General features: G+C 36.2%; 3 protein-coding genes across 3 annotated transcripts; 1 reads left to right on the top strand and 2 right to left on the bottom strand.

The window, feature by feature from the left end:
- The first annotated feature begins 210 nt into the window (after positions 1 to 210).
- Positions 211 to 15,475, top strand: chtf18 (CTF18, chromosome transmission fidelity factor 18 homolog (S. cerevisiae)). Its single transcript, XM_059552129.1, has 22 exons — positions 211 to 433; positions 1,814 to 1,981; positions 2,800 to 2,920; positions 3,038 to 3,263; positions 3,356 to 3,448; positions 3,529 to 3,581; positions 3,770 to 3,911; positions 4,022 to 4,234; positions 6,220 to 6,317; positions 6,411 to 6,534; positions 6,619 to 6,758; positions 7,007 to 7,100; positions 7,189 to 7,287; positions 7,389 to 7,519; positions 7,932 to 8,055; positions 8,422 to 8,646; positions 10,319 to 10,468; positions 10,833 to 10,963; positions 12,059 to 12,203; positions 14,248 to 14,364; positions 14,951 to 15,014; positions 15,137 to 15,475. The coding sequence occupies exons 1-22, from the start codon at positions 346 to 348 to the stop codon at positions 15,265 to 15,267; spliced, it is 2,877 nt and encodes a 958-aa protein (XP_059408112.1). The 5' UTR covers positions 211 to 345; the 3' UTR covers positions 15,268 to 15,475.
- On the bottom strand, positions 15,384 to 16,511 carry LOC132142334 (guanine nucleotide-binding protein G(I)/G(S)/G(O) subunit gamma-13-like). The gene is made up of 3 exons (XM_059552130.1): positions 16,324 to 16,511; positions 16,107 to 16,204; positions 15,384 to 15,751 (listed from the first exon to the last, which is right to left on the bottom strand). Exons 2-3 carry the CDS (start codon positions 16,202 to 16,204, stop codon positions 15,646 to 15,648), a joined length of 204 nt encoding a protein of 67 aa, XP_059408113.1. The 5' UTR covers positions 16,324 to 16,511; the 3' UTR covers positions 15,384 to 15,645.
- Positions 16,512 to 19,812: 3,301 nt separating this feature from the next.
- On the bottom strand, positions 19,813 to 23,772 carry zgc:136472 (uncharacterized protein LOC678514 homolog). Its single transcript, XM_059551516.1, has 11 exons — positions 23,354 to 23,772; positions 22,628 to 22,834; positions 22,366 to 22,499; positions 21,742 to 21,879; positions 21,511 to 21,618; positions 21,291 to 21,416; positions 20,968 to 21,165; positions 20,651 to 20,771; positions 20,318 to 20,499; positions 20,031 to 20,120; positions 19,813 to 19,956 (listed from the first exon to the last, which is right to left on the bottom strand). Exons 1-11 carry the CDS (start codon positions 23,511 to 23,513, stop codon positions 19,894 to 19,896), a joined length of 1,527 nt encoding a protein of 508 aa, XP_059407499.1. The 5' UTR covers positions 23,514 to 23,772; the 3' UTR covers positions 19,813 to 19,893.
- Between the last annotated feature and the right edge of the window lie 160 nt (positions 23,773 to 23,932).

Raw genomic sequence — 23,932 nt, 5'->3', positions numbered from 1 at the left:
ACAGTTTCAACTACTGTAAAGTTAAATTTGTAAATATAATAAATTAGAAAGTGACCATTCTAAAAAGGCTGTTGTTAGAGTTTGCAAGCAGGCCAATTCCTAATATAAATGTTAAATAATTGTGTTCTCTTTAATTTATTTAATTTCCCAATAGACTTAGATATTGTCCATCCAGAACTTTTATCAAGCGGATGTAGTTTTACTATGGAACCGGAAGTACATTTACGTAAACAAAAATTTTGCGCGAAAATTCCTATTGTCGATTCATGTACGCTCTGTGACTTATTTATCTATATGTCATATTACCTGTAAATTTCCTGTCAAAACATAAAAGTGACCACAAACATGGATGAATATGATGAAATGTACGGGATTGAGGATGATTTTGAACAACAGTTTGCTGATGAATTGGAAGTCATGGCTGAAATGGATCGTAAGTTCGACAGATAACGTTATGTGTAACTTATGTGAGCTTTCTGTCTGATGGTAGAACGAGCAGTCGCTCCTTTTAAAAGTATTTAAAGCTAGTTTATATTGCATTTGAGTTATCTGTGTTATGCCTAAAATACATACAGTGGCTATAGAAAAGATCCACTCCCGAAAATAATCACGTTTTGTCGCTTTGCAGCCTGAAATGAAGACGGAACCAATTTTTGTTTTATCCAGCTGTATTTACTCAGTGCAACTTATAACACCCAAGTGAAAGAAATAACTCCAACATACAAAAAGTTGGAATAAGGATTACCCCCTTGTGTCAGTATTTTGTTGAATCGCTTTTTGCTTTAATAACAGCCTTTAAAGTCTGTTGGGATTTGTCTCTACTAACTTTGTACATCTAGACTTTGCAATATGTGCCTGCTCTGCTTTGCAGAACTGCTTAAGTTCAGTTAAATCGGTGACTGTTTGTGGACTGCAGTCTTCAAGTCATTTCACAGATTTTCAATGGGGTTTAAGTCTGGGCTCTGACTCGGCCATGCAAGTACATTCACCTTTTTCTCCTTCAACCACTGTGTGCTCAGTTTTGCTTTGTGCTTTGGGTAATTGTCATGTTAGAAGGTAAATCTTCTTCCCATTATTGACAGCTTTCTGGCATTTCCAATCCACCAGAAATTGTTTGGTGTTAAGGCCAAATAAGTCAATTTAGGCTCATCTGCCTCAGAATCATCAAGGTGTGTTTTGGCAAAGTTCAGACTTGTGACTGCATGTGGCCTCTCTTGAGGAAATGGCTTTTTTCTTGCAACCCTCCCATACAAGTCATATTAGAACCCATATTTGATTGATTGCTTCAGTTGCACTACCATGGACTAAAATGCTCCAGGAAAGCTCTTTACATACTGAGCTAATTGAAATGACCACAGCTGAATGTCAAATGGCTTTGTGTGCCATTGAGAAGGTGATTAGACACAACTGAGTTTACAAGTCATTTTTAGGAGTGGTGATTCTTTTCCAAGTTAGTTCTGTTTAAAAAAATAAAAATTCTGACATGTTGGTGTTATATTTTTCACTTGGATGATATAATTTGCACTGAGTAAATACAGCTGGATAAAACAAAAACTGTGTTCTTCATTTCAGGCTGCAAAGCAACAAAATGTGATTATTTTAAAATGGGCTGATTCTTTTCTATACCAACTGTATACCATAGTAGAAAATAGTCTGTGCCAAGAAGGTAAACATTGCTCTTGGTTAGTGTCAGACAATGATTCATGATATTGCCATATTGCATAATTTGTAAATGTGTGTGTGTGTGTATATATTTAAATGTAGTTTTTTGTTTATCAATTTTGAATGTATGAATGTGTCTTTATGTGTCTAGGTGAACATCCTACAGGTGTGAAAGTGTCTGAGTTCCGCAATAAGAAGCCGATTCCACAGACGTTTGAGGAAGCCATTGTGTCCGGTGACGTGCCATTGAAGAAATCTGTAAATAACCAGCGTCCTGAGAGCATCTCACCTCCAGTATGTGAGGAGGAGGAATCTCTGAGTGAGTGTGTTACCTTTTAATACGTTTCATGTAGTAAAACAATAATTCAGAGCTACACTATTGTTTAAAAGTTTAGATTCGGTAAGATTAGTTTTTTTCATGAATTTAAAAGAAGTCTTGTAAACTCACCAAGACAGCATTTAACTGCAAAAATACAGTTAAACAGTATTATTGTGGTTAGTACAAATTAAAATAACTTTTTAATTTTAATATATTTTAAAATGTAATTTATTAATGTGATGGCAAAGCTGCATTACTCCAGTCTTCAGTCTACCGTGATCTTTCAGAAATCATTCTAATATGCTGATTTGGTGCTTAAGCAATATTTATCATTATCAGTGTTGAAAATATTTTTGTGGAAACCATGAGGCATCTTTTTCAGGATTCTTTGATGAATAGAAAGTTCAGAAGAACAGCATATATATTTTAGCTTTTTTAAATGTATTTATTTAAATTGTTTGGTAATATTTTATAATTGTACCACCTGAATGTATTTTAGATCATTTAGTTAAAATGTTTTATATCGGTAATAATTACCAACTTTTATGGATTATAATGCTGATTGTGTTTGCCATGTTAATAGCCCCGATGCTAACATACTATTAAAAAATTAATGATCAAACAAATTTAAATCGTTTGTAATATATGTATTCATTCTCACTTTTGATCAATTTAATGTATCCTTGCTGGATAAAAGTATTAATTTCTAAAAAACGAAACAATCTTACCCCAAACATTTGAATGGTAGCGTAAACTTCGACTGTGAAATGTGTATAAAAAAGTAATGCAGTGTCTAATTAGTTTGTGGTTTTTCACAGCTCCTAAACCCAAGAAAAGGAGACAAGATGTGGTGAAAAAGCTTCAGTTTGGTGTGGAAAACGGTGATGACATCACTCCTCCATCTTCCCCAGAGGTTTACGACAGACCAGCAAGAGAAGGGTAAAAGTTTATGTACAGCACAGTTAATCTGTACTGCTGCGTGGAACACATTTCACATCATAACATTACAGTCGTTGATCGCAGTGTTATTTTTTATTTTTATATATCAATTTACAGGCCTGAATTTTCTCTGTCACTGAGTCCAGATAGACCAGCAGCCACAAAAATAACAACCAATGTGTTGGATATTAGTGGACTGGATGCATTACAGGAGTCACCAAAGCAGGTTACCACAGCAAGACGCCATGCCCAGAAACGGCCCCCTGCAATCGGAGATTACATAACCGTCACAGACTCCATGGGAAACAGAGTCTACCTTAACAAGAAAGAGGATGAGGAGAAGGTTTCAGACCACACCAGCAATTTTACTTGACATCTTGCTGAAATACAATGTGTATATTTTATTTATTGATATTTCTAATATTTTTTCCTCAGGTACCAGACCCAAGAGCCTTCCGTAACTCACTGAATGGACTAGGACTGTTAGCGGTTCCTGTTGAAGTGTTGAAAGAACAAATTGCAGAGAGAGTAAGAATATGTATACACATGCAAACAAACCTAAATGAGTGATTTGGAGGAATTCTGTCTGAATTGGTTTTGTTTTTCAGCGCCATCGGCAAGTGGTGGAGGAGTCCCAAAGATTGACAGAGCTTATGAATAGGTGACATTTTTATTTGTATTGTATCTGTCACTCAGCCTCAGGCCATCCAAGAGCAAGTGATGTAATGCTAAATTTCTCCAAATCTGTTCTAATGAAGAAACATCTACATCTTGGCTGGCCTGAGTGTGAGTAGATTTTCAGCAATTGTGGCTGAACTATTCTTTTTACTCTTAATGTTGATGTTTTAGTGGTATAAGTCCAGAGCTTCTTGCAGAAGAGCAGACAGACTCTGGTGTGGATGGTGATAGTGGGGAAGATGAAGGCTCGTCCTCACGGCTGTGGGTGGATCAGTTCTCGCCACAGCACTATACTGATTTACTCAGTGATGATGTGAGTCACAGACACTCGGCTTATTCGAAAACTAACTGCTCTAATCAGAGACGAAGATTATTGGCAGGAATTTGCCTTGTAATTATTTAGATTTGTCTCTATCTCTATAGTTTACTAACCGCTGTCTGCTGAAGTGGCTGAAACTCTGGGACACTGTGGTCTTTGGGCGAGAGAGGAAACCCCGCTCTGTCCCTGCAGATGTCAGATCCAATTTCACGAATGCTCAAAACCAGAACCAGTCCCAGCGTTTCAAAACCAAGTCCCAAATGACAGAAGAGATACTAGAGGCTGAGCTGGACCAGTACAAAAGACCTAAATTTAAGGTGAGTAAAACTGATTTGTTATATTTATATTGGGTTTGATTTCTATAAATGAAACTTTTTCTGTTTTATAAACTTTTTACTTTTTGTAAACCAGTAAATATGAAACAACAATTCTCTTTTACAACCCGAATTCCGGAAAAGTTGGGACGTTTTTTAAATTTGAATAAAATGAAAACTAAAAGACTTTCAAATCACATGAGCCAATATTTTATTCACAGTAGAACATAGATAACATAGCAAATGTTTAAACTGAGAAAGTTTACAATTTTATGCACAAAATGAGCTCATTTCAATTTTGATTTCTGCTACAGGTCTCAAAATAGTTGGGACAGGGCATGTTTACCATGGTGTAGCATCTCCTTTTCTTTTCAAAACAGTTTGAAGACGTCTGGGCATTGAGGCTATGAGTTGCTGGAGTTTTGCTGTTGGAATTTGGTCCCATTCTTGCCTTATATAGATTTCCAGCTGCTGAAGAGTTCGTGGTCGTCTTTGACGTATTTTTCGTTTAATGATGCGCCAAATGTTCTCTATAGGTGAAAGATCTGGACTGCAGGCAGGCCAGGTTAGCACCCGGACTCTTCTACGACGAAGCCATGCTGTTGTTATAGCTGCAGTATGTGGTTTTGCATTGTCCTGCTGAAATAAACAAGGCCTTCTCTGAAATAGACGTTGTTTGGAGGGAAGCATATGTTGCTCTAAAACCTTTATATACCTTTCAGCATTCACAGAGCCTTCCAAAACATGCAAGCTGCCCATACCGTATGCACTTATGCACCCCCATACCATCAGAGATGCTGGCTTTTGAACTGAACGCTGATAACATGCTGGAAGGTCTCCCTCCTCTTTAGCTCGGAGGACACGGCGTCCGTGATTTCCAACAAGAATGTCAAATTTGGACTCGTCTGACCACAAAACACTATTCCACTTTGAAATAGTCCATTTTAAATGAGCCTTGGCCCACAGGACACGACGGCGCTTCTGGACCATGTTCACATATGGCTTCCTTTTTGCATGATAGAGCTTTAGTTGGCATCTGCTGATGGCACGGCGGATTGTGTTTACCGACAGTGGTTTCTGAAAGCATTCCTGGGCCCATTTAGTAATGTCATTGACACAATCATGCCGATGAGTGATGCAGTGTCGTCTGAGAGCCCGAAGACCACGGGCATCCAATAAAGGTCTCCGGCCTTGTCCCTTACGCACAGAGATTTCTCCAGTTTCTCTGAATCTTTTGATGATGTTATGCACTGTAGATGATGAGATTTGCAAAGCCTTTGCAATTTGACGTTGAGGAACATTGTTTTTAAAGTTTTCCACAATTTTTTTACGCAGTCTTTCACAGATTGGAGAGCCTCTGCCCATCTTTACTTCTGAGAGACTCTGCTTCTCTAAGACAAAGCTTTTATAGATAATCATGTTACAGACCTGATATCAATTAACTTAATTAATCACTAGATGTTCTCCCAGCTGAATCTTTTCAAAACTGCTTGCTTTTTTAGCCATTTGTTGCCCCCGTGCCAACTTTTTTGAGACCTGTAGCAGGCATAAAATTTTAAATGAGCTAATTAAGTGTATAAAAGTGTAAAATTTCTCAGTTTAAACATTTGCTACGTTATCTATGTTCTATTGTGAATAAAATATTGGCTCATGTGATTTGAAATTCCTTTAGTTTTCATTTTATTAAAATTTAAAAAACGTCCCAACTTTTCCGGAATTCGGGTTGTAGATCAGTATTTTATATTTTGGCAGTTTAGGTTGCTAAATTAATTTACAGAATTTTTTATAATTTACAAATTTTGTTTGCCAAATGTTGGTTTGATATTTGACAGTGAATAGGTGATATTCTTTGTAAAATATGAACATAAGCTGCAGTGTGCATGGTCTCACCATCAGAGAAGTAGTGAATGTAATGCTAAGAGGTGTGCAATTCCTATTTTTACAATGTTAAATGTAAGATGTTTAGCTGTGTGTATCAATCTACACAGGTGGCACTTTTATCGGGTCCTCCTGGACTGGGGAAAACCACACTGGCACACATTATCGCAAAGCATGCTGGCTACAATGTTGTAGAAATCAACGCTAGGTAAGAGGATGCAAGCCCTGATGGTGACCAGTCAGAAGCATCCATTTATAAATGTTGACACTCACAAGCTGATATGTGCCAATGTCTTCTCAGTGATGACCGCAGTGCAGAGCTCTTCCAGAAACGTATTGATACCGCAACACAGATGAAATCCGTCCTGGGAGCCAATGAGAAGCCCAACTGCCTTATTATAGATGAAATTGATGGAGCTCCTGCTGTAAGACCACCTTTCAGTTTTATTGTTTAGTTTTGATTCAGTGGCTTGTCTAATTTTAGCTGCTTCTCGTTTTTTTGGGCTCAGGCAGCCATTAATATCTTATTAGCGACATTGAACCGGAAAGATAGCAGAGAAGGGGAGGAGTCAGGTGTTAATGCCTTGAAAAAGAAAAAGAAGAAGCAGTCTGTACTGCTTAGACCAATCATCTGCATCTGCAATGACCTGTAAGTCCCATGGTTAAGTGGCATAAATAAACATTTTTGTAGGATGTAAAATAGAATTTTCTTTTTCCAGTGAAATGTTAAACATTCAGAAAACACACAAATAATATCACTAAATTAAATATCCCAACATTTCTGAACATTTGATTTTTGTTGTGCATCCCATTCACAATGGATATTATGACTGGAAAATCAATACAGAAACGTTTTACATTGATGAAGGAAAACATGTTTACTTGTACTTTTGTCAGGTATGTTCCAGCTCTGAGGCCCCTGAGACAGCAAGCTTTCCTATTGGCCTTTCCTCAGACTCTGCCTTCTCGCTTAGCTCAAAGACTAGCAGAGGTGATACGCACATTCACTCACGTGTCCACGAGATGATTTTGTAAGCTCATGAATGCAAACCCATGCATGCTTTTGTTTCTGTTTGTAGATCACAAGACGTCAGGGTATGAAAGCAGATACTGGCACTCTGATGGCCTTGTGCGAGAAAACTGACAATGACATCCGTGCGTGCATCAACACATTACAGGTGTGAGAGATGTGTGCTTTAAAACATGTCAGAATTCAAATATGGGTTTGCTTATGCTAATAGATTAAAATATGGGTTTGCTTATTTCTATGTGTGTACAGTTTTTACACCGTCGTGGACAGAAGCACTTAGATCAGCGCAGTGTCAATTCAATCTCCGTGGGATTGAAAGACCAAAACAAGGGACTGTTCTCAGTTTGGCAGGAAATCTTCCAGCTTCCTCGACTGAAACGGTACTCCGAAACACAATATGCCGTACTCAATCTCATGCTCTTTGATATCTTTAAATGAATGGTCATAATAAAAGCATTGTGTGTTGCTGTGTTATACAGAATCTATTAAATTCTTTAGTATTCTTGGACATTTATGACCCCTTATTAATGGAAAGTCTACATGGATTATTTGTAATTAGTAATGGTGCATATGTACCATTTTAAAAATTCACTTGTAACAGCACAGGCCAACATTTAAACATAATTCTTGAAACATAATTTAAATTGTAAATAATTTACCTGCCTAATACGTTTTAAATTAAAATGTTAGGCTGTGGTGTTTTTACATTTTGTATGTTTTATCAGATTGTAACCAAGTATGGCATTCTTCATTTTATGACCTCTGTAATTGTTTACTGTTGTTGTGATTTAGGAAGCGGATTGGTGGAGATCCTTTTGGTGGTTTAGATGAGGCAGGACTTAAAGATGGCTCACAAAGGCTTCAGCACATCTTACATTTAGTCTCATCTAATGGAGAGCATGAGAAACTCACTCAGGTAGCTACAGACATGCTCTACTTTGGGCTCCATTTGATGAAGAGTTCGAAAAACATACTTGAACTGTGGCTCCAAAAAGCATTCAGACACAAATCACACTTAAAATTCTTGAATTACTTTGCTTATGATAACAAAATGTCAAAATAGTTTACCACAAATAAAAATGGTCATGTCCCTATCACGCTTGACAACCAAAAAGTGTAATTTTGTAATGACCATGCGATGTATGTTTTGTCATTTAAAACCTCACAAATTGCTTTCTTCCTTTTTTTGTTTTATTTCTTCTTTTTTTTTTTCAATGTCCTGCAAAATGTGTGTGAAATAGTGACGTTTCAGCCAAAAGTAATTATACTCTCTCTTCCATAGGGCCTGTATGATAACTTCCTCAGCATGAAGCTGAAGGACCCTGGGATGCTGGGCGTGTGCGCAGGTCTTGACTGGTTGTGTTTCTCTGATCTGCTGAATGAGTGTGTCTTACACGGACAGAACTATTCGCTCATGCGCTACTTCCCTTTCCTGCCTGCTGCCTTCCATCAACTATATGCCGCAAATTCTGTCCCACGGATCAATTATCCACAAAGTCACTATGAGGTGAGAGAATGCAATAAACAGAGAGAGCACATGCTGACTTTCCACCCTTATCCTTAATACGCTAATGTCCTGTTGTTCCCTCTCTACCTTTCATCAAATAAAGGCACTCTGTCCCAGTTACACACTTGACTATAGAGCCTCAAAACACAGCCCAAACGTGTCTCCATTCACTATGACTGCAGTTATGCCATTGAGCATCTGTTTTTCACATACACTATGTTTCAACAATGTGGGGTCATTTAGTTTTTTTTTTTAAAGAAATTAATGCTTTCATAAAGCATGGATGCATAACAGCTTTGCATATTGCAAGTTCTAAAGGACAGCTGCATGTCCACCGGTGTAAATTTCTGCTATATGTTTGACAGCCTAAATCGTTCATAGATGGACGCCTCAGTAATTTAGATAAAAAATGCATAAATACTCGGTACAAATCAGTAGACAAAGCAATAGTGACCACATAATAAAATGATGTGACATGTCAGATCCAATTTAGTCGGCACAGAATAGTCTTTTAGTTTCAATCTTTCGGAAAATCTTGCATCAAATTGTGCTTTGTAAACGAATCCTTTAGTCAATTAAAAAGTTAAAGATGTTACAGTTTTTTTTTACAATTGCAGCAGCTGTGTTAATTTAAGCCATTTTACTAGCTTCAACCATATGCCAAGGGCATGCCATTTAAAGACATGTTGGCAAACTCCGATTTTCTGGGAATTAAAAAATGGCCCACACTTTCAAGGGCACTCAGAAAACTAGCCAGTCAGAAACTTTGTCTGTAAATAATTTTGCATGTTTGGGATTGATGATATAAAGATATATGAAGTGATGTCACAGTGTCAGAAAAAAATGTGCGTAAATTGCACCTTTAGGGTTCTCAGCTCTAGCCCTTGAGGTCCACTTTCCACCAGAGTTTAGTGCCAACTTTAATGAAACACAGCTTATCAAGGTCTTCAGGATCACTAGAGAGTTACAGGCAGGTGAGCTTGATCCAGGTTGGAGCTAAACCAAAGCCACTGGAAGGCAGGACTGCAACCTTTTGCTAAAAAAGCATAATGGCTAATGCTAACACTTCTGCTTTGGCGGTATGCAGGGAAGGATACCAGAGGCAGTTTTGTTTGAATGTAAGTCAATGGAGGAAAGGCTTCACTGCACTAAATAAACAGCTGAGGAAACAGCTTATCTTTAAATGAATCGACAGCCAATCAACTAATTTTCAACATGTTTTACACTAAACAATAGTTTTGGTTTTAACAATTTTTAGAGTTTACAACGAAAAAAAAATTGTTTTATAAGAGAAGTCACTGACTTTTTGTGACCGGTGGGATTCATCATACAGCATTTATCATTCATTCCTGTAGTATCCGTAAACAGCAACTGAGTGTCACACAACTCTTTGAATCTCATGATTGGTTATCAAGGCACACGTGATCCTATTTGAGGGTTTTGCTTTCTCTAATAGTAAGTAATACAGACCCTCTCATTTCCCTATTGTAAGACAATCTCTTGCTAAACTCTGCAGCAAAGTGGACCTCGAGGGCCAGAGTTGAGAACTCCTGCTTTGGGGGGAACAGCAGTTTATTACTGGGGCAGTAGGTGTTCCTTTGAAGGTACTGCCCCATTGACAAGCTGTTGTATATTTGGTAATAAATTAAATTCATCTTAAATTAATTTCTAGGCTTTCACTAAAACTCAGCACACCAAGAACGCCCTGCTTGCCATGTTGAATGAGATCCCACCTGCTGTACAGAGCCGCATTTCCATGAGCTGTCTCTGCTTGGACATCCTCAGCCTTCTCCTGGAGCTCATCTCCCCCAAACTACGGCCGGTGAGTGATTTTAAATTCCTGCTTCTTTCAAACTTTCTATTTATCAAAGAATCCTGAAAACACTATATTACAGTTTCCAAAAAAAAAAAACAATTTTAAACATTGATAATATTAAGGTATGTTTCTTGAGCAGCAAAGCAGCATATTAGAATGGTTTCTGAAGGATCATGTGACACTGAAGACTGGAGTAATGATGCTGAAAATTTTGCTTTGCCATTACTGGAATAACTTAAAATTTAAAATGTATTAAAACAGAAGAGTTGTATATTTTAAATTGTAATAAAATTCCACAATATTACTGTTTTACTGTATTTTTGATCAAATCAATGCAGACGTAGTGAGACATGTGATGTGTTTCTTACAGGTCAACCCACAGCTTTACAGCACTAGGGAGAAGCAGCAGCTTTATGATTTGATTGACACCATGATCAACTACAACCTGACCTACAGACAGGACCGCACACCAGAGGGACAGTACACTTATGTGCTGGAGCCGTGAGTACATGCACATACACTAACATAATGATCTACAGACTCACTGAACATATTTTCTGTTTTTGGGCAGATAACCATGCTTGTCTGTCAGGACTTTAGTTATGCAAATGAGACTTCACAACAAGAATACACACTAACACGCACAGCGCTTGAGAGATTCTGTATGTGTTTACCTGTTCATCACAATATATGAGAGATTAGGCTGCAGCTCCAGATTACTGTCTCTCCCTCCCCTTCTCTTCTACTTTTTTTTTATATCATTCTCCATCCTCTGTTTCACCTTGGCAATTTTCTCGCTTGAAAACTTGGAGGTTTTTGTTACTTGCCTCATGAATGGATGCGCATGTTCATCACTCAAGTGTATAAAAAGAACAACAATCCTCTCTGTGGCTTACCGTGTAATACCACTCTGACACTGATTGATGGAAGTGATGCTGAAAACAAACTTTGACAGTCACAAGTGGTGCACTTGCTGCTAAACCTTTAAAAGTCGGCTTGATGGTACTAAAGTTGGATACAAACCAGGAATGAGAAGATAAGCAAGTAAACACTTTGGACTATTGGGTTGTTTTTTAGGCATTGAGCTCTAGCTGGAACTGAAGTAGATCTCTGTACATCTTGTATGTTTGCCCCTTATTAAGAATTTTCATATTTTATATGAAGTTTTTGCATGGGGTTTTCTTAGCACAGTATTTCAGTGGTTGAGGCGTATTAGCTGTTCAGTGGGCAATGCTGGTAAAGCTAATGTGTAATGATACATTTATGCTGATACATAAACTAGTGTTTAAAAGTTTGGAGTGTTTTTTTGTTTTGTTTGTTTTTAAAATATATTTTTATGCTCTTTTATGCTGCATGTATTTTAACCAAAATACAGTAAAAACAGCATTTCCTATATCTTCCCGCCATCTCTTATTAAATTCTGCTTTTTTCCCCCCCTTATATCCCTCCTTGTTAGATTCCCTTGTTCAGGTTCACCTTGGAGTAGTGCCCAATAATAATATTATAATGTTATGTAAAAGTCTGTGCTGTCATTGTATTATGCTGCTTTCAATGACTAGTTGTACATTAAAATGACCTGTGTGTTTGTTTCAACAGTAATGTAGAAGATGTGGTGCACTTTCCGGGTTTGCCTCCCCGGAGGCAGTTAACCTATCAGGTGAAGCAGCTGATCGCCAGGGAGACCGAACTAGAGAGGATGAGGAGGGTAGAGAGAGCCCAGCAGAAACGAAACCCACAGAAGGTATAAAACACACACACACACACACACACACACATATATAGCCTGTACACAAATATGAATAGTTACTTAAGTATTGAAATATTGTAATATAATAATATAATATAATACTATGTATGTATGTATGTATGTATATATATATTTTTAATGTTTTTGAAAGAAGTTTCTTCTGCTCATCAAGCCTGCATTTATTTGATAAAAAAATACAGAAAAGAACAGTAATATTGTTAAATATTATTACAACTTAAAATAATAGTTTTCTATTTGAATATACTTTTAAAAAATAATTTATTCCTGTGATGCAAAGCTAATTTACAGCATCATTACTCCAGCCTTTATGTCACATGTAACATCCAGTCTATCACATGATCATTTAGAAATCATTCTAATATTCTGATTTATTATGAGTGTTGGAAACAGTTCTGCTGTCTAATATATTTGATGAATAAAAGGTTAAAAAGGACTGCATTTATTAAAAAAAAAAATTCTAATATATATTCTAATAATATATTTTCTTTACTATCAATTTTTATCAATTTAACACATCCTTTAAAAGTATTGATTTGTATTTAAAAAGAAGAAAGAAAAAAAAATTACTGACCCCAAATTACTGACCAGTAGTGTATATTGTTATTAAAAAATATTTTAAACATAGCCTCTTTTTTTTTTTTTACTTTTTATTCATCAAAGTATCCTAAAAAAGTATCACATGTTCTGAAAAAATATTAAGCAGCAGAACTGTTTCCAACTTTGATAATGAATCATCATATTAGAATGATTTCTAAAGGATCATGTGATAATGATCCTAAAAATTCAGTTTTACATCACAGAAATAAATGATAATTTAAAGTATAATAAATTTAAAAACAATTATTTTAAATTGTAATAATATATTACACACAATATTATTTTTTTTCTGTATTTTTGATCAAATAAATGCAGGCTTGATGAGCAGAAGAAACTTCTTTCAAAAACATAAAAAATAGTAATGTTTCCAAACTTTTGGTCTGTACTATATATATATATATATATATATATATATATATATATATATATATATATATATATATATATATATATATATATATATATATATATATATATAGTATTTTTCGGACTATAAGTCGCACCTGAGAATAAGTCGCATCAGTCCAAAAATACGTCATGATGAGGAAAAAAAAACATATAAGTCGCACTGGACTATAAGTCGCATTTAATTAGAAACAAGAATCAAGAGGAAACATTACCGTCTACAGCCGCGAGGGGGCGCTCTGTGCTGCTCAGTGTATGCTACAGGAGCACTGAGCAGCATAGAGCGCCCTCTCGCGCCTGTAGACGGTAATGTTTTCTCTTGGTTCATTTCTCTTAGTTCATTACTCTTGGTTCATGTCAAATTAATTTTGATAAGTCGCACCTGACTATAAGTCAGGACCAGCCAAACTATGAAAAAAAGTGTGACTTATAGTCCGAAAAATACGGTGTATATATACACATACATATATATATATACACATACATATATAGTTACTATTAAAAAAACAATAAAATCAGTTATATCAGTTTTTTTTTTTTTTTTACTGCAAGTATGATGCTTGGCTTTAAGGTTGTTTTTTTATGTTATTTTGTTTGGTTGTGTAGATAATGTGTTTAGTCTTTAAAAAAAAAAAAAACAGTCTGTTTAACCACTCATTTGCAGTGTAAACTTGAAATACGTTCACATGCACTTTTTTTGGACTGCAACATTGACTTTGGAAGTGTCTACAGTTTTGTCTGACTTCAGTCATACCAGTCCAAACCTTTGCGAAGTTGGACTAACAGACCTAGATAATGACCTCGACCTTATCTAGTATGTACACTAGACAGAAGTGAGGCTGAAAATGTATTTAATCCCTTAAGTATTGTGTTGTGTGTGTGTGTGTATATATGGACAGATGTTTAGCCCCAACACAGGCTTCAGCTATACAGCATATAATATGCAGAGCTGTTGACAATCATGTTTTGTTAACAGGATTGTACAAGTTACGAAGCATTTGTTCTCTGCATTCAGATGGAGACCGTTAAAAAGGACCAAGAGGAGAAGAAGACAGAAGTGAAGAAACAGACGAGCAGGAACCATCAGCAGAGGCTGGAGAACATAGTTAAACAGACTGTGGTGGAAAGCAGGGTAAATCATCTATATTAAACCACCTTAAATCCTTTACATCTGTCTTTAAACAACCTCCCTATACTCCTAAAAATCCCATTTTAAAATGTATTTTCCACTCCACCATTGAATATTATCATAGCTAATTCAATGCTGGGACTGGTGATTCACAACTTCAGTCTGACATTGTGTCAAACTGATCTACAACTAATGAGTTTTACATTATTGCAATTTGCAGATAATAATTACAAAATATTTTTTTTAAAATTGTAAATAAATAATTTGTAAATATATGCAATAATATAAATCTAATTGTGAATGTGCATTGAAAAAGCGATAATATTTACAAATAGATTATTGAATATAACCTCATTTAAAATTCGAAATCAGAGACGTTGGTTTTTGCTCTGAACTACTTTGAAAACTCTGCCCTTTATTCATTTTACAGTGATTCTGTGCCGCAATGTTATATGATTGTCCTTATACTGTCTCTCTTTGCATATGCTTGACTTATGCTTCAAAATAATCAAAGATTAACTGGGTTAATAGCAGATCAGGGTCAAAGTGCTCACATGTGATGACTTATTTATCCTTTTCACGTTTATAGCCTGAATTGGATTTCTTTGGACGAGCCATTGTACCCAAGGAGAAACCTGTGGTCACCACTACAAGTGAGTTGCTGTTTGTGTGTGTGTGTGTGTGTATATATACACACATTCGTACAATAAATCGCAGTACAAGTCTTCTGCATAACCTAAATGCTAAAATGAGCTGATCTCACTTCTCTTTGCAGATGAAGATGGCAAAGGAGGTGGAGTGGTGCATATCGGTAAAGCTGTGGGTAACAGTGATGTATGGTTTCGTTTCAATGAAGGTGTGTCCAATGCAGTGCGCAGAAACGTTTACATTCGGGAGCTACTTTAAAGTGATGTGGGTGAGAGAGAGATGAATGTTCATTTACCACCTAAAAACTTAAAACCCAAAAATGTTCTAATCCTTGTACCTCATTGTTAAAAATCAAATACATACAGTGTGTGAAAATGACAAAAGCACTGGTTCCTCTTTGTTTTGTTTTTTATTGTTGTTGTATAGTTGTCTTACACTTTTATAAATACATATTTTCACTGAATAACGACAGTTTTTTCTTTCTTTCTATTCATAATGTCGTGGCATGAGAAGCGTACACAACAAAGCAGATGAACATTTGCGTGTTTATCCATCCTAGTCAAAGTCAGGGCAATGTAACCATGAGAATGGGTGGAGTCACTCTTGTTGCCATAGTGATGAGTGACAGCTCTTGCACTATGCTATAACACATTTGCTTGACTCCACCCATGGGTTGTCCTTCAGTATATCTGGATTCAGAAATGGATCCTCATTCATTTTCTCCTCAATCCATTTAATTAATCTGAAAATGAATAGATAATTAATAGATTAAAAAAAGCAGCCTGAGATTTCTTGCTCCCGTCAACCCGAAGTACTTATTTACTTCACAAACCAAAATACATGTTTGAAATACCATATATAATATTTTAATATTTTGAGCACAAATATATTGATTTCTATTTATACACAATGATTTGCATTTATAGATGGCAATTATCTGTGCAAATAAAAATACTTAAGTGTGCATTTTTAAATAGATAATTTTTCAATTTCTTTACAGTTTTATGACAGTAGTTTAGGGTTTAAAAAAAACCCTAGTTGGAAATCCCTGATTTGAAACAATCCATTGCAGTAAGTGTTTTATTTTTGATACTCACTCTGGAATCGAGACAGATGTTTTCTCTCTGTTAAACTGTAGCTGCTGCTTCAGACTGTCCACATGATTCTTCAGCTGAGTCTCATCCAGCTCATCCATCTGAAAAATCGGCCATCATGTTCGTTTTAATCTTATGTCAAATTCTTAAACCTATATTGTCTGTAATTGATGGCTAGGTAATATAAAATAATAGTATTTAAAATATACAATTAGCCTACCGTGATAAGGTCAGAGTTAAGTAGCTTAGAAGTGAGGTGAAAGGATTGTTAGAAGTCCTCCAGCAAATAGCCTGAGTATGAATGCTTGAGGTTATGCAGCATTCAAACTACTTTGTTACTCAAATTCTCTCTCGTCAACAATCGTGAGTTGTCTTGGGAGGGATGTTTGGACTCTTTACATCTATGTAAAATACATGCAAAACTGTTCAATGATGTCCTTCTGGCTTCACCTAGTTTTTACCAGAGAAACTATAAAATGTTGTGATGTTATCAAGAGGCTAATATGGTAGTACCTTGATAACATTGGTAGAATAGGCAATACCGCCTATATCGATATACGACCGTTTGATATGAGCGCATCTGAAAAATAGCAGAGGACACCGAGTGAGCTACTGCATAAAGTGCATAATCGACTTTGTCCTAAACGAGACATGCCTATATTAAGGGCTTTAAAATAACTTTTAAGTTTAACACGTTTAATTTAAAGCGGCTCGCCCCATATGCTGCTGGCAGAGATGCTACTTGTGCCGTTTATTGAGATGTGGTGTTTTCTTCAGTGCATAACTTAAATTTCACAGATATATTCTCCATCTTTATATGTTAAATGTGCCATTTGTAGAATTTTAAACTTGCAAGTGTATTTTATGATAGTCGTAACCAAATCAAATAATCAAAATGTAAAGCAATTAATCTGTGCCTTTGTTTTATTCTTTTCATTTTTGTCATATTTAAGTCAGATCATACCCAAAACAGTGAAATGTTCCTTTCACTATGAACCAGTAGCTGAAATGTGAAAAATCAAACAATGATTATATCATGATTGTTCAGCGAAGAATATTTTCTACAAAATCTGTCCAGAACTGTTAAAGGGGTCGTATAAAGAACATTTATTTTGTGTATTTGGTTTAATTAAAGGTTTATGCTGTTTAAGGTTCAAAAACACATTATTTTCCACATACTGTACATTAGTTTCTCTTCTATGCCCAGCCTTTTTGAAACAAGTTGTTTTTTACTCATCGGTCTAAAAAGTGAGGTGTGCTCTGATTGGCCAGCTATCCAGTGCATTGTGATTGGCCGAATGCCTCAAGCGTGTGACGGATTTGTTACACCCCTTGCCATAATGTGATGCGTGTCCCAGTCAGAACACCGGTGAGACCAGACAAAAACAATAAAACCCATTACAAACGAGGCATTTGCTGCATCCATTGGGGACATAATTACGGATTATAATGATTTATACTGTGTTTTTACACACCGTGTAAACATAAAACCATGTCTGCATTTGTGATCTGAGAAACAACAAACAACAAGTGGTACTCTACTCCAGCGGTTTTCAATTCCAGTCCTCATGCCCCCCAGCTCTGCATATTTTGCACACACCTGATTCAGATAATCGGCTCATTAGAAGTGAGCTCAGTGAAAGAACTGTGTTCATGTATTCTCATGGTTCTTTGCTCACTACTCCCGGAGCAGGGGAAATCTGTTGAAGTTTACCTTCTTTAATCTTTCAAGCTGTTTAATGAGTCTCAGCAGGTGTTGCAGTGCATTAGCCAAAAGAAGTGAAATTAAAAGCGCCCTGTCATAAAATAAATGTCTCCCACTGCTCTGGAGGTGTGAACAAAGGCCTCCTGTATCGAATAGTTATGTTTTCGGAAGAAATAATATCCATTTTCAAATGTAATAATCACTTTAATGTAGCTTGCGCCAACAGTTTTACACGGAATAACAAGGAGGACGTTTGAGGCCAGCATTACACATGCGCTGGTGAGTCTCATGAAAACCAATGTTTGTTAACAGGAGCAAATGAAGCAAAGTGTCCTTACTTTAGCAAAGGAAAACCAGTCTCCTCTTGGCTTATATCGAAATCAGCTAACATTCTTCTTTACAGAATTCTTCTTTGTACTTTTTAATTAGTGACTTGTTTTGTTTTGAACTCTCCCCTGCCCTTCCATGTTCATCACTTCTGAGCAGCGCATGCTCAAAGCTGACCTCGTATGTCATTTCCCGGAGCTGCTTCCATGTACAACTGTGAGCGCAAGTTAGATTAAATTGATTATTACATTTTAAATATGGTTATTTTTCTTACAAAAATGCATTGATTCGCTACAGGAGGCCTTTGTTAACCCCCCGGAGCCATGTGAGAATTTTTATTAAGGATGGGCGCTTTTTATCTCACTTATTTAGGACTGATGCACTGTCGAATGCCATTAAACAGTTTGAAAGAGCAAACATTTTTTTTTTTTTTTTACTCTAACTGGATTTGTTTGAAAGACACCTAGGATGACAGGAGGGTGAGTGATTTATGGTCCAATTTATTTATTTTTTTTCTCTTTAAGGTAGTAATGCATGTACACTAAGAGGTTGATTGATTTACAAGGCTTCTTTTTCATCAAACAGGCTTAAACATTTAAACTCAACTTTGGTTATATTTTGGTATTGTACTTCTAAATACAAAATCCCAACATGACATCAGACAAGATTACAGCATGTTTTATGTATACGTTGCAATTTCAGATCAAAAAGGCTGGCCTCGACTTACACTTCTGTAGATCAATGTGCTTGTCAAGTATTAGTGTTTTCCCAATTAAAGGATTTTAGAGTTTACTGAACCTGATCTATTTAAGAGGTCACGCAATCTCTCTCACATACAGTCTGTAACTTTAGGTTTATTTTTTGGGATCAGGTAAAGGTTCCTCCTTCATGCTGTAAGTCTGCCATCAAAACCTGAATATGACAATATACAGATGGTCATTCCTGAGGTGAGGCCAATGCTGTGTCATAACACACCTTTTTCTTTTCTTTTTTTAAGGAGTTTAAGTTAAGGAGATATTTGTAATTACAGTACCTGGTGCTAAAAAGATATTTCTGGATTGAGTGATGTGAGTATATATAGGCAGAGTTATCATTCAGTTCTCATTTTATTAAACAAATGAACTGTGTCATCATTCTACATGAAAAATTGTCTCTCACTGTGGCTACATATTTTGTGTTTCTTTAGCTGTATTGACTAGGGGTGTAACGATATTCAAACCCAAAAAACTTTATACTCCCACATGTGTTTGTGTATACGTATTGCAGTGCTCTTGATAAAGAACAGAGTAATTTGAACCCTGGGATTTACCAGTCATATTCCTTGACTGGAATCCATATGTGCTTTGAAAAAGCTCATATTACAACATATAGCCCTCAGAGACCTGCAAGTTGTTTTAATTTTAATATGAAGTTGCAATGATCAGTTTAGGGTGTAGGCAGCACTTTGGAACAGAGGCTCCCTCTAGTGAAAATTAAGTGTGTGTTTGTCAATTGTCTTTTGAAAAAAAAAGTGGATTGTAGTTGCTTATACTGTACAGAAAAATAATATATCCTAAACATGGTATCAGTGGGTAACCAGCCAGCCAGTGCTGTAACTATAGCGTCTTGATTTCACACATGTACATATTGAAAATACTTGTTACATTCATGATTACAAAAAAAAAAAAAATATATATATATATATATACTGGAAAGAGTTAATGTTAGTTTTGAAGAAATCAATAAAACCGCTTTAGTTCTTGTGATTACAGTGAGTGATTAGAGTTCCTCTTTCACGGCAGCCTTCTGTTCATTCAGATATTTCTTCCTCCGTTCCTCCTCCTGTAGTAGATACAGTGTGAGCGTGCATAATTAATACAATCCATGTCTATTAATGTGAGAGTGTGATCTCTTACCTTGGCTTTGTCCGTTTTGGCTTTTTCAATCTCTTTTTTCATAAATGTTACAATAGGCTTCAGCTTCCTCTTGCCAGAATATGGCACGACCTGGCAAATATTTTAGTACGATGATTACAAAATACTCATGGACTGTACTCCTAAACAATACAATACAAGCATAACTAATTTCTTTAGCCCAAAGGCTAACACAGTAATGTGGCTGTCCTAAATTGGGATTTCCAGTCAATATAAGATCTGAAATATGCAGAGCAACGTAAAACCATTAATTGTAAGAGATTGCTTACCCTCTCTGAATAAACGGCAGGAAAGAATTTGATGGATGGGTATTTTTCCCTTAGATGAATGTTTACATCATTTGCAGTAACATCAATCTTGGCAACAACAACATCTTCATTTTCACGAAAGTGTTCAGCAAGCTCTTCCCACAATGGAAACAGAGCACGACTTTCGCTGCTCCAAGGTGCATCTATTGAAATTCAGTGTACATTTGTTCAAAATGGAAATGTCAGAATAAAGAGGTACAATCATACTTAATAAACAAAACAGCTAATCTAAGACAAGACACACAGACCCGTGATATCAAGTTGAAGCTTGATTTTAAAATCTGAGGTACTTACAGAACAAGACAATGACATTTTTGTAATGGTTGAAGGCCACCAATTCAAAGTTCATCCCAACCAGCTCTTTCACTGGCTGTGTGTCCCAGTTTTCAGGAATTGACTCGCTCTGCAGTTTAGGCTATATATAACAAAGATATTTGAGCTTTGAATATTATAATAAAAACTTTGTGTATATAATAGTTTTTTTTATAAATGTAAAAAATATCTTAATTTCTATTTTAGTAATTGTTTTAATTTTAATTACTATTATTTGTTAATTTAAAAAGATAAGACAAAAGATAAAAAAAAAACAATAAAAAAAACAAGATACTCACCTTTGCTTTCCCTTCCAGGTATTTTAGGCAGAACTCTAAAAGAGTCTGTGTGTCAAACTTATCAGAAGGCAGCTGGTATTGAACGTTGTCTGATAAATTGACCATACGGATCTGAGGCACTTCTTCTGATCTCACACGGAAATACTCCATAACACGGCCATTCCGTGGCTCACTCACATCAATCATCACAAACAGAACCTAAAGATAGAGTTTAAAGAAAACAGAAAGGCTTCACTACTAGCATCCACCAATATCATAATAGTAATACACTATATTCCATTGGTATTGCTATTGTTTGGTTTGGTTTTGTCAAATGTACTGACCTTCCCTCTGAGTTTTTCCGCAGTGGTTTTAAAAGCAAGGTATATCTCTTCAAATCCTTCCTCAGTCTTATTAATAAACAGAAGGAAATGGTTCAGCACCACTGAGTTCAGGATCTTGGATGCTGTCTGGGAGGAAAAGGAAAAGGGTTTGTTTATTTCTATACATCTATTATATGTCCTAATGCCTATATATTAAAACATACATAATATATACAATTACCTCGCCATTGTACTCGGTCACAAGTTCTATCTCATACAGTCTGATAAACTGAACAAGATCCGTCTTCACTGTGCTGCTTCCCATCTCAAACTGCTTGTCAGGTTTAGACTAAAAGGAATGATAGACATGGGTGAGAGACATTTCATAATGTGCTGTAAAAAGAAGGCAGCTTATTCTTGTTTTTGGGACTTTTCATATATATATGGGGGAAATGTTAAGTGAAATTCGTACCTTTCTGATGAGGAGAACGGTATCTCCACTGATCTTATACTTGCTGAAGATCTCATCATTTCCTGTTACTCCAAAGGTCAGGTCTGCGATGTCAGCGGCTGTTTCATAAAACACTTTCACTATGCCTTCCTCAAGATCCTGTAGTGTATGATCATCATTAAAAACTGTGGCTAATACAACAATGCAATAAAAGATCTTTGAGTTATTTATCCTTCAATTAAACTTGTTCTTTTGAAATAATTTGTCAAAATAAATGTCCACATGCTTTAAAACATCTTTAGTTATGACTGATTCATCAATGGATCCTTCATTTGAATGGTTTCTTTCAAAATACTTTAATCAAATTTGCTAAACATTTGGTAAGATGGTTTAATGCTTTGTTTTTTATTTTTATTTTATATAGGCACTTTAAAGTGTCAATTAATATTTAAACAGTAAAAAACTACTGAACAACAGGTTGAGAAAACATATTTAGTTTTTTTTTTCATACATAATAACTTAGGACTTCTTTGAACACACACTTTTTTAGAGAGAGAGAGAGAGAGATTATTCATCGCTGTGAAGCATTTTTTTTTTACTGAAAATAACTGGAAAAGATTCACTAAAAAAAAATTACCAAATTACCTTAAATAAACCAAGCACCACAAGCGCCTCTTCTTCTACAAATTTTTCCAACTGTGTGAGATCGCTGATGATATCAGCGCTCAGCCCTTTTCTTCTTTTAAGCCATGTCAGGATTGCGGCAGAGCTCTTAAGATCTGGGGATGGAATCACACAACAAACATTTATGGAATATGATCCTAAAGGGATGCATCCCTATATTCAAGTTTGGAAAGGCACAATGGTCAGTAAAAAAGGACATAATCTTGTCATATTTCAACATTACCTGGACAGTACACTGGATTATTCTTGTTTCCAGACAGGTACAGCCGTAGTGATGGTATTGTTGTGACATTAAGGGAGGCAGCAAGATCTTTTTCCTTTTTCACATCCACTCCTCCCAGTCTCACATCAGACTCTGCTTGCTTCAGCGCACCGGCTGCTTCTCTAAACTCAAGGATGGAGCCAAGGGACTGGCCGGAAACAGGGGCATCTACAGCAGGTACAAGTAAAAGCTGCAACAGTTTACTCCTTGTTGCAAATACGCACCATAAAATGTATAAGTTTATTTTATAGTGGTCCCAGACGTGCTGACTTTAGTTTGTCTTCTTTATACACTGTGGCTTCATTAGTAAGTAAATAGTCATTCAGCAGATGTTTTCATCCAAACCCACAAACAACCCCCCTTAGGTTAAATGATTTGCTAAAAGGCACAATGGTGATAGCTCATGGTTCATTTCTTGTGAAGACCAAACTAGCATCTTTCCAAGCCCTTGAGATTTACCAGCCCTGAGATTCAACCAACACCAGCATTATTCATCTTTGAAATAGATGTTGAAATCTCAGGGAAACAATCTGAGGGGTCTCAATAAAGAAAAACAAGCATTACATTGACAAAAAAAAAGTACTGTTAATGTTTTTACTTTGATTTGAAATATTGATTTGTCACCTCACAGAACTGGATTTATGACAGGAATGCCATAAAAACACACATGCAAGAAGATATACTCACAGAAATGGACCAATAGCTGGTTGTGCTGTTTAAGAGCCCATTCGAAATTGCTTTTTGTCAGCACTAGAACATCTTTGTCCTCCAGGATTAAATCAGGGTTACTCTCCACCAGAGCTTCGCATAAATACACGCTCAGGCAGAGCGTAATGTACACCTTCATACTGCTTTCAGAAGCTGAAACAGACTCTCCGACCTTTGAGTGTGTGAAAGGCGTGTGGAGTGTACAGGTGATATCAGAGTGTACTTTGGCAATGGAACGTTTATAGCCAATACGAAGAGAGATAAAAGCCTAATAGTCTGAGGGTGACTCGGAGAACAATAGCTTCTTGTTCTTTGTGCACAAATCTCTGTAGTCCACACAGAAAAAGGTGCAGCTTGAACTCCATTAACACTGTAAGTTCGAACATTAGTGGCCTAGACAAATTTCTGGTCGCTGTTCATTAAAGAGATAGTTCACCCAAATATTAAAATTATGTCATTAATAACTTACCCTCATGTTGGTCCAAACTCGTGAGACCTCCGTTCATCTTTGGGACACAGTTTAAGATATTTTAGATTTAGTCCGAGAGCTCTCAGTCC

The sequence above is a fragment of the Carassius carassius genome, chromosome 6 (genome assembly GCF_963082965.1).
Source record: "Carassius carassius chromosome 6, fCarCar2.1, whole genome shotgun sequence".
NCBI lineage: Eukaryota > Metazoa > Chordata > Actinopteri > Cypriniformes > Cyprinidae > Carassius > Carassius carassius.
The sequence above is the reverse complement of the archived record's forward strand: the minus strand, read 5'-3'. Positions and strand labels throughout refer to the sequence as shown.

What these genes read in the sequence shown, in the direction of transcription:
- chtf18 (XM_059552129.1), top strand. Translation starts at nt 346, where the DNA reads ATGGATGAATATGATGAAATGTACGGGATTGAGGATGATTTTGAACAA. An exon ending in CAGCTTCCTCGACTGAAACG is followed by an intron (nt 7,520 to 7,931) that starts GTACTCCGAAAC and finishes GTTGTGATTTAG; the next exon opens with GAAGCGGATTGGTGGAGATC. An exon ending in ATCCACAAAGTCACTATGAG is followed by an intron (nt 8,647 to 10,318) that starts GTGAGAGAATGC and finishes ATTAATTTCTAG; the next exon opens with GCTTTCACTAAAACTCAGCA.
- LOC132142334 (XM_059552130.1), bottom strand. Translation starts at nt 16,204, where the DNA reads ATGGATGAGCTGGATGAGACTCAGCTGAAGAATCATGTGGACAGTCTG. An exon ending in ACATCTGTCTCGATTCCAGA is followed by an intron (nt 15,752 to 16,106) that starts GTGAGTATCAAA and finishes ATTCATTTTCAG; the next exon opens with ATTAATTAAATGGATTGAGG.
- zgc:136472 (XM_059551516.1), bottom strand. Translation starts at nt 23,513, where the DNA reads ATGAAGGTGTACATTACGCTCTGCCTGAGCGTGTATTTATGCGAAGCT. An exon ending in CCGTTCTCCTCATCAGAAAG is followed by an intron (nt 21,619 to 21,741) that starts GTACGAATTTCA and finishes CATTCCTTTTAG; the next exon opens with TCTAAACCTGACAAGCAGTT. An exon ending in CTGCCGTTTATTCAGAGAGG is followed by an intron (nt 20,121 to 20,317) that starts GTAAGCAATCTC and finishes AATATTTGCCAG; the next exon opens with GTCGTGCCATATTCTGGCAA.